The sequence below is a fragment of the Apodemus sylvaticus genome, chromosome 4, assembly GCF_947179515.1.
Source record: "Apodemus sylvaticus chromosome 4, mApoSyl1.1, whole genome shotgun sequence".
In the NCBI taxonomy this organism is placed as follows: Eukaryota; Metazoa; Chordata; class Mammalia; order Rodentia; family Muridae; genus Apodemus; species Apodemus sylvaticus.
This window is the reverse complement of record NC_067475.1, coordinates 137,459,384-137,469,911: the sequence shown is the minus strand read 5'-3', so window position 1 is coordinate 137,469,911 and position 10,528 is coordinate 137,459,384. Positions and strand designations below refer to the sequence as shown.

The 10,528-nt window shown below is 43.6% G+C and overlaps 1 protein-coding gene across 1 annotated transcript in view; it reads left to right on the top strand.

The window, feature by feature from the left end:
* Kcnmb2 (potassium calcium-activated channel subfamily M regulatory beta subunit 2) overlaps window positions 1-10,528 on the top strand; it is a 278,856-nt gene that overhangs the window by 245,551 nt on the left and 22,777 nt on the right. The window contains exon 2 of the mRNA XM_052178779.1: window positions 3,056-3,178. Coding sequence (XP_052034739.1) covers window positions 3,123-3,178 — 56 coding nt within the window. The 5' untranslated portion in view covers window positions 3,056-3,122. The remainder of the gene's footprint in view (window positions 1-3,055; window positions 3,179-10,528) is intronic.

Below are 10,528 nucleotides of genomic sequence, written 5' to 3'. Positions count from 1 at the left end.
GAAACCTAGTCAGAAAAGTCCCCTGAGGACATCAGGTCACTGTGGCCCCTTCATTTGAACTATTTCTACAGTGTGTCTATTGTGTCTGGCCGATAACTAACAGTGTGGCAATGCTAACTAGTTTCCCAATCCACCTATGCTCAAACTGGACAGCTTCCCTTTGCCTCTCCCACACTGCCAACACTTTGAGAGACTTACTAGAGGAGCTGAAGAAGTCTACAAGTCTACACTGAAATAGCTTTGCAAATGTTCAAGCCAATCCTACTGTGATGGAATATGTCAACTCAACACAAAACCTCCCTGATCTGGAGACTGCCCAGATTAAGAGCAGGCTTTATCCCCATTCTATTTCATACCTTCCAGTGGGATGACTCTACACTTCCGATCCTCCTGCCTCCCCTGATGGGGTCAAGAGTGTACCACACCCAGCCTAGATTCCATTTCTACTCTTCCTACATCTGTGAAGGGAATCTATCCAGGCGGGGAGCCACTTCCCTCCATTATCTTAGGAGACCATGAAAGACCTCTGCATTTGCCCTGGTAACTAACCTCTGAGGTTTCACTCTCTGGTGCTGACCCAGAGGATTTAGAAGAACCCTGTTTCCAGGCCTGTTCCTATAAACCCAGCCTATGGTGACCAAACCATATTCTTTTTTTTTTAATTCGATATATTTTTTATTTACATTTCAAATGATTTCCCCTTTTCTAGCCCCCCACTCCCCGAAAGTCCCGTAAGCCCCCTTCTCTCTCCCTGTCCTCCCCATTCTTAGATTCATTCTTCAATGTGCTGCATGTCAAAGTAATGGCACTAAGAACTATCTTAAATAATTTATCTCAAATTCCACGGATACCAGGGAGAGTTGGAAATAGATTTATTGATAGCACTCAGTTCTAGAAAAGTCAAGTGATTTTATCAAGGTCATACAGAAAAAAACCACCTCTTCTTCTGAGCCCTTGGGTTCTGTGTTGTCTTCAGTATTGGCCTCACCTCAGAGCTCCTTAGTAATTCCGAGTTCCGGGCCCACTCAGATTCACTGACAGCTTTGAGAAGTCTTGAACTGATGGAGGGTCACTACAGAGACAATGAGAATTCAGGGCAAACAGAGACTTAAAACACAGCTTACCTTTCCTAAATACAAACAGCGGAGGGGACACAGCTTAGGGGTAGGGTTCTGGATGTAAGCAGGAAGTTCCACTGGCTGTCTTGAAATTATGTCTCTCCCTACTCTTGTGGTTTTCATGGCATTACCCTAACATATGGCTATGATGTCATGTTTTGTGAGCCAATAGTGTGTATGGAGCATCAGGCATGTGGTAGAAAATACAGCACACGGTAACTAACCCTGTTTCTAGACTCATGGTCATCTTTAATCTTAGTCCTTAACAACCATGTACACTGAAGGAGTCACTTTTCACCCTTCCTTGTTATTAATGCATTAGGTATCATTTTACTTTCATGTTGTATTGTCATCTTTGTGATATTTGAGGTTTCGGACTCTCTAGACAATTATTAGGTAGAGGGCTGCAGAGATGGCAGAGGGCCTGAGTTTGGTTACCAACACTCACATAGGGCAGCTCAGAACTCCAGCTCCAGGAGATCTGATGCCCTGTTCTGGTCTCTGGGTACCTTCCTGAATTTACATATGCCCCACACATAAATAAAAAGTAAAATAAAATCAATAATTAGAAAGAGTAAACTTTTTCTTAAAGAAAATTAAGGTAGAAAGTACTGAACAACAGCTATTTTGGTGCTGTGTTTAGAGACAAGGCAACTCTTTCCAAATGTCCAACTGAAGAACACAGCTTGCCTGCTATAACCTTTTTCCAGATCCCAGACACCAGAGCCACTAGACACACATGGTTGCTCACGTCTCTATCAGTATCTTTGGCGAGCTGAGCCCACACTCGTAACAGCATATTTTAGGGACAATTTTTTCCTGCAATCCTTGTACTTAAGGTGCTGGAGGCAGGAGATTTCTTAGTTTGAAGCCAGATTGGGCTACAAACTGAGACCCTGCCTAAATGAAGGAAAAAATAAAAGATATTTTACTCCTAGTATGTCACATCTGTGAATAGTAAGGAAAATTTTGAAGATGAAAGAGGAAGTACTAAAGTTTGGGGAAGTGCATCATACTCAAGATTGAATCCAAAGTGATATTGTGTCATAAGGAAGGCACTGAGATTCTGACACCAGTGAGAAGAACAGGATTCTGAAAGGCAGCTCCTCAGCCTGCCAGAGCCAAGACAGCAAAGGACAAAGCCTTATAAAAATGGAATGCAAACTGTCATCAGAGACGCTTCACCCAGCAACTGATGGAAACAGATGCAGAGAACTGCAACCAAACATTAGGCAGGAGCTCAGGAAGTCTTGTGAATATGTGGGAGGAAAGATTGTAGGAGCCAGAAGGGTCAAGGACACCACAAGAAAACCCACAGAATCAACTAACCTGGGCCCAAAGAGGCTCACAGAGCCTGAACTGCCAACCAGGGAGCCTCTGCACAAATGATACAGTTGAGTAGCTTGGTCTTCATGGAGGACTCTTTTTTTTTTTCATGGAGGACTCTTAAAAATAGGAGCAGGGGCTGTCTCTGACTCTGTTGCCTGCCTTTGGGACCCTTTTATTCCTACTGGGCTGTCTTATCTAGCCTCAGTAGGAGAAGATGCACCTAGTCTTACTGCAACGTGATATGCCAAATCTGGTTGATATCATGGGAGGTTTCCTCTTTTCTGAAAAGAAATGGAGAAGGAGCGGATGGGGGTGGTAATGATGGGGAGAAGGACTGGGAGGAGAGGAGGGAGGGAAAACTGTGCTCAGGACTTAAAGTAAATTAGTTGGTTAGTTAGTTAGTTAGTTAGTTAGTTAGCTAGCTAGCTAGTTAATTTTAAAGAAGGAATACGAATTTCTGAGAGAGAAGTGAGGCTTCAGTGGGGTTTCTGCCAGAGCACAGAGCCAGCACTCCTAAGGCCTCAAAACCTGGGATGGTTTAAGAGAGCTGACCCTCTGGGATATCACTGTTGACACAGTCCCAACTAACACCAGTGTGTCCTCTGCAGGTCTTTCTGCCACTCCCCCAGGACTTCCACTGTAAGGAAAGGAGCTGCAGGACCAACATCCTCTAAGATGTTTATATGGACCAGTGGCCGGACCTCTTCATCTTACAGACACGACGAGAAAAGGTAACTTGGCCAGAGTTTACGGAACATTGGGGATCGTGCTGGCTGCTCTCCTTGTCCTGTGACAAAACACCTGAAACAACATAAGAAAGGTTGGAGAGTAGAGTCCATCACAGTGGGGAACATGGCAGCAGGACTGGGAAGCAACTGGTCACATTGCACCTGTAGTCAGCAAGCAAAGACAATGCTCCTGCTCCACTGGCTGCCTCCTTATTCTGCCCAGGAGCCCAGGCTCCGAGACACTGCTGCCACATTCAAAGTGAGTCTTCCCTCCTGTGAGCGCTAGTTTTATGTCACCTTGACACAAGCCTGAGTCATTTGGGAAGAGGCAACCATGACAGAGAAAATGCCCACACCCAAGTGGTCTATGATTGAAAATGCCTTCTCCACACGGCAGAGCCTTGTTTCCATGGTTGTTATAAATCCTGTGCAGATTAGCCATCTCAGAAACTGAATTTCATGTTTTAAATTTTAGGAGGGGATCTACACCTCAGGCTGGGCTTTCATACACTCTGGCCTGCAGCCTTCATCTCTCTCTTGCATGCTCACTCACACCCAGTGACTTAGCAAGACTGTGCCCTGTCAGAAACGCCCTCCCACCCTCCTACACCCCACCAGCCCTTTCCTTCTCCAACCCCAGCTCTGCCAGAAGACACCCAATCAGATCGTAACCCAGCTCCCAGCATCATCATCCTCTTTACTCAGACTTGGCTTTGTTTGTCTAGTGAATTTCCAGAGCCTTGCACTGTGCCCGGTACACAGTAGATAATGAATACTCGATCGAGTGATGAACATTACATGTCTAGGCACCAAGTATATGGCAAGAGGAAGGCTGAACTTGGAAAGGGCTCAGGGAGGCTCAACAGGTTCACGGATCCCTTGAAGTGTGTGCAAGAACGGCGGAGGGGAGGGAACGAATGGAGAGAGAGAAAAGAAGTCAGTGTCGCACAACAAAAACTGAATGGGTCATGCAGTTTAACCCAGCCACTTCCATTCTCCTTTGGGTTTAGTGAGTAAATGTGTTCATACAATTATATAACACCCCCAGTGTGTGTGTGTGTGTGTGTGTGTGTGTGTGTGTGTGTGTGTGTTATGCACATGCAAGTGTGGAGACCAGTGGTTAATATTGAGTGTCTTCTTCAATCTCTCTCCACCTTTGTTTTTGAGATATGGTCTCTCAGTAAACTTGGAGTTAAGCGGTTGGCTAGAAAGGTTAGCCAGTCTTCTGTCTGTCTTCACTCCATACCCGGTGCTGGCTTCACAGACGTGAGTCACTGTGTTCTGCTATTTTCATGTGGAGGTCGCTTGTGTGGTAGTTACTTTGCCCACTGAGTCGTCTCCCCAGGCCCTCTACAACTGTTTTCAAGGGTTTGTTTCCCTCCGTCTGTTACCAGTGCTGGGAGCCTGGACCCACTGTTTCCACGATCTTGGCTTCTTAGCCAAAGAATTGAAAGAAAGGCTTGCACAGATTGCAGAGTAGTAAAGAAACTTCACTCAGAAGCAAAGTAGTAGCACGGATCAGAAATAAGTATATTTCAAGTGGCAAGAGACTGCATAGATGGCTAAGAGTTCAAAGGCCCGTACTCCTGGCCTCCTTTTATGGAATGAAGAGAAGACCAACGAGTACAGCCAGATAGTTTCTCTCTTTTGATTGATAGATTAGATCATAAAATCACTTTTCTACCATGTATGCCCTTCCCATAATGCACTTGACTTTAATCTTCTGCACACTCGTGTCCATAAGCATATGACGATAAACAGGGGAGTCTCCCTAAAAGTTCACCTGAGAAACCAGTTTTGTCTTATCATCATGAACCTGAAACCAGTTCAGGTCAGATCAGCCCTGCTACCCTTGTATGTGAATATGTTGAAAATACACTGACTAGAAGCTGCCTGTTTGGTGGCTATAAAGGGAAGAAATTTACACCATTGTTTAAAATAAGTGCATGCAGCCAGACACACAGGAGAGGGGGGGAAGGGCAGGGCGGCCTTCTGGTTACTAGGTACCTTTTTTAGAGATGGCTACAGGTGCATATTACATGCGGATGAGGGTCTTAGCTCTCCAAGTGCGTTTTTAAATAATGGGTATGCATAGCCCGATCCAGGTGGAGTCCCAGGTTGCTGTGCTATTCCCTACGCTTGCCTGCCTCCTGTCTGCTTTCTTCCTCTACATCTCTTTCTTCCTCATTAATCTTGTACTGTTGCTTAAGTAGTCTAAGTTTTAGGCACACCTGACTTTACCAGCATTCTTCAGCTCCAGTGACATATCAGGAAGAATATGATAGAGATCAGAATTGAGAATAATTGCTGGGCATAATGAATAAGGGGACTTATTAAATATTGTTCACGGAGCATGTTTTTCTTCTTAAAACATGAACTGCCCTACAGATAAAATTCCTTGTAAAAGTTCCAGAAGCAAAACTGTCATAGTAAGTAGCTATTTATAGTAGAAATTTAGGGTCACCTCTCACAGAAAACCTGTTAAATAATGAATTATATTTATCAATTAGTACCTTAAAGTATTTTGACATACCATTGGTGGGGGGAAAGCAAGTTTAAAAGTTGCACGCAAGTGATTTATTGCATCCACACACATACTTTGTATTTCCAGTGCTTTGCACATCTCATGTTACCTTGGTTATGGGAAAATAGTCCCATGGTGTTTAACTGGGACGCTGTATCCCAGAAGGCAGCTAGCACTTAAACAAATTCTCGTGCTCATCCCGATGCCAAAGATGGTATATTTATTATTTTTCTATTGATGTTCAGAATAATTGACCAAGGAAACTTAAGGAGGGGTGTAATTTGGCTTACAGTTTGAGAAAGCAATCCTTCATGGAAGTCATGGAGGCTGGAGTGTGAGGCAGCGGGTCGCACTGCGCCGGCCCTGGCACATGCGCATGCGCGTGCTGTCAGGAAGTCGGAAGAAATGAATGCCGGTACTCAGTTTGAAATAAGTGCGTCCCACATTCAAGCAGAGACACCTTTCCTCAGTTGAACACTTCTGCATACATTTGTGTTTCTATGGTGATTCTAAACACCACCAAGCTGATTATGAAGATCAGTCATCTCCCAGATGGACTGAAATCTCACTTTCTTTGATTATATCTGGGCTTCCATGAGCTCTTCCTCAGCCAGGCACAGAGATGAAGATGTGGTCAAGGGACGGCAGACAAACTAAACACATTCAGCTGGGAATGCCGGCTGTGAGAACGCGCTGGCTCTGCATCCTTAGCTTGTTTCTGCTTGCTTCCTGTAGCTGTGTAAGCCAAGGGTGTGCACACGACACCCCTGTTCAACAAATGCACTTATTACTTCAAATCCCATAATTACTGAAATCGTCCTTGAAAACAAAAATTAAAGTTATAATTTAAGTGTCAGAAATTCGTATTGATGCAGATGAGCAGAGTAGTTACATGTTCTTCTACCTCTCAAAAATTACTGGTTTGTCAGGCCTGGACTGGTTTTGTGTGAATGTTCAAAATCACATTAAGAAAACAAACAAAAAAAGAAAATGAGAAAATTATATATAAAAGATGGGTTTTTTAAAATAACATAGGAACAGTAAACACCATTAACGAATTAGCTTAAAGGTAAAGCCCGTTTGGGTATCAATGAAGTCCTAGCTTTATGTCACCACGCCTTTTTCTGATTGACTAGGATTCTCTGCACTGGCCTCTGAGAGAGGAGAGAAGAGCAGTCTTTAAAAACAATCATAATCCAGACAAGTTTCTGGGACAAAAGACGGATTAACAAGGGAAAAAACAAGGAAGCTCATTTAAGAAAACACGCAGCGCACGTCACAAGGGAGAGGGAAAACCGCCAAAGCAGGGGCTTGCAAGCTGTCTTATTAAAATGTTTCAACAGAGCCGGAGGTTGTATACATGCAACAGGATTAAGGAGAGGTGGGAAACTGCGGAAGAGTCTGCCTAGCTGGTCAGGTCTGTCAGGTCGCCCCTGGACAGATAGAGGAGCCTCCTTCCCAACCCACCAAGGATGGAGGAATCCGAGGAGGACAAGCAGCAGGAATATCCCTTGTTTTATTAATCCTTTCCCAGACTTTAGGTAAACAAACCTGGGCAGCCAGACCCCCTGCACTTAAATTATTTTTGGCTGAACAAGGAGAAATAAATCTGTTTCTTTCACTACAATCTCCAAGAAGAACTCCCTCAGTGAACCCAGCGCCCCTCTTTAATGTCCACACACACTTTACACGTTTGCTGGTAGACAGAAAGACTACTGTGTATTCTTTACCAGTTTTGGTTTGACATCGCTGTGAGCTAACTTTCTCTTCCTCCCTTCTTTCCTTTCTTGCAAGCTCCTTCCTTCCTGTTTTCCTTCTTCCTTGCTGGCTTGCTGGCCTGCTTGCTTTGCTTGCGGGTGTTGGGGGTGTGATGGGGGTGTGTGTGAATACACAAAGTCAGAGGACAACATGCAGGGCCAAGCTCTCCTCCCACGTGGATTAGAGCTTGAATTCAGGTCGCCAGGGCTAATTTCAAACACCTTTACCTGCTGGACCTCTTAACCGCCCTCTGCTCAGTTTTAACAATGAGTTATCTGAGAATTCTTTAGTGCTTTCTTTATAACTCAATCACTGGTAAATAATAAGCCCTTGTTCCTTCTCTATTTGTAAATACAGCATTCCTTTGTTATTCCTCCCCAATTGTACTACCTTATGTTTCAGCAAATTAAAATAAAGCTGGTGACAATGGACATTTTCAGTCTGATTTGTTAAGTGAGGTTTTTCAATATTTCACCATTAGATAATTATCTAATTATATTACAGGTAGTTTTTCTTGGCCTTTTATTACACTGAGGATGTTTCTACTTCTAATTTGATAATAGCTCTTACCATGAATGGATGTTAATATATTTCTAGGTCACATTATTATCACATTATAAGCTTATAATGCTTTTCACATATTAATAAAAATCTAATAATGACCAATGTCATATTTCTAAGATACAATAGTAGTAGCTTTATCATGGTAGACTCTGTCTCTTTATATGCTTAGGTTTGGTGAACTCAGTTCTTTTAGAGTTTATATTTGTGGTTAGAAATGAGGTAAGCCTGTAGTTTCCCATCACATGTGGCTCTGACTGGCTTTGATCTCAGAACTTGCCAACCTCATAACCACAATGGCTGGCACTTTTCCTGCACTCTGGAATTATCTGTATAATATAGCTTGGGCTCAGCTGTACGTTGTAAGAGCTTTGTATTTCTATGACCAAAATACTTTTAATTATTTAGAATGTTTAGCTATTTCAAATTTTAATAGTTTAGAATTATTTAGGTCTTATGGCTATTTTTTGAGTGTTGGTTTTAGTAAGTTACATATTTGTAAAGCCTTGCTGTATATCTCAGTAAGTTTAATATCTCTAAGTTTCTAAATGTATTACTGCAAAGTTGTTTTAAGTGTCTCCTTTCTAAAGCATGCTGTAGGCCCATGAATTCTTTATACTCTACATCACACACACACACACACACACACACACACACACACATACACACATGGTTTCCTTTAGGTTTTTGTTGTTGTTGTCATTTCTTTCATTATTGCACTAAAGCAGAGTACCATGCATGGTCAATGCAATGGCAATCTTCTGAAAACATACTTAACAACCAGCCTCACTAACATTCATGATGTTTCTAAAGTGCCAATCTGACTGTCCCACATGCTTCATTCCCTTTAACGCCCTCTTGAACTTCAAGGATGGGTCTCTTTTCTTCTGGCCTATGCATAGCTCACCAGCCGAGAGCAGTCCTTTCCCATCCCGGACCCCAGCTGCCCTCAGCCCCCTTTTCCCCCATCTCCTCGAGCCTCTTCCAATTCTTAGTCAGTCATCCACACCTCCCAGGCGTGGTTCAGTCTGTCACAGGCCTATGTCATTCCTGTGTGCATCATGGCAGGCTTCCGAACCACATCTGCACTCTACGTCACAGTCCTAAGCTGTGTATCTGCCACTGGTTTTCTGATTGTTCATGTCAGGGCCTCCAGTACACCAATGACCAACTTGCCCAAAGCCACTTTGACAAAGAGCCTATTTGCTGACCAACCATTGTGGTAAATATATTAAATTTCACTGGGTATCAAATTTCAACACAGTCATCGTAACCCTACAGCATTCTTTCACAGTCAACATTAACTTGGCTAACAAGAATCAGTGTGGTCATAGCCACCTTTCACCAGGGAGTTCATTCTGGCCCCCTGTGTCTTAAAATTTGTAGTCATTGTCCCTCCCCATTTCTGCCATCCCTCTCTATCTGTGTTCTAGCCATTATCTGAGCTCCTTTCAGTTTTCTTCTCTTTCTGTCCCCAGTTCTGCTCCCTGGCTCTAGCTTTGAAGATCAGCAGGCTCAGCTGCACATTTTGTCAATTTCTCCTCCTCAACAAATGGCTTCCCTGCAGAGGACCCTGCTGTTCCCTCCCAGAGCCTTCCTGTTGCGAACCAGGACCAGAACAGAGACAACCTAAGCATTTATTTAATGATTCCATGGGACAAATTAAAGGCATCTAAATAAATCGCTGAGTCTTCAATGGGCTATTAAAAATTCCCCTCCAGGACTGTAGAGATTGCTCAGGGTACTTACTGCTCCTGCAGAAGACCCAAGTTCAGTTCCCAGCATCCAGATCAGGTGGCTCACAATTGCTTGTGACTCAAGCTCTCAGATGATCCTGTGCCTTTGGTCTCCTCTGGCACCAGTATTCATGTACATATACATGTGTACCCACATACACACTCATGTATACATGTAATTTAAAATAAAAATCTCTGAAAATTCCCACCCCAAATCTAAGCTTTCTGAATGCAGAAAAAGAAGCAAATGTTGCTTAAGTGACAAGGCTGACGAATCTGTGGTGGTGATAACAGTTGTGACATAGACTGCGAGGCCAAATGTCAGGAAAACAGCACTGTCCCTGGACTGGCCAGCCTTAGGTCAACTCGGCACAAGCTAGAGTTATCTAAAAGAAGGAGCCTCAATTGAGAAAGGTCCCCCATAGCCTCCAGCTGTTGGGCACTTTTTTCCTTAGTAGTTGATGAAAGAAGGCCAAGCACATTGTGAGTGGGGCTATTCCTAGGCTGGGGATCCTGGGTTCTATAAGAAAGCAGGCTGAGCAAGCCATGAGGAGCAAGCCAGTAAGCAGCATCCCTCTACGGCCTCTGCATCAGTTCCTGCCTCCAAGTTCCTGCCCTGCTTGAGTTCCTGACCTGACTTCCTTCAATGATGGACTATAATGTGGAAGTGTAAACTAAATACTTGCTTTTGCTTATATCACATGCATGTTTGTTGTCCACAGAGGCCAAAAGAAGTCATTGGATTCTCTACAACTGGAGTTACAGATGGTCATG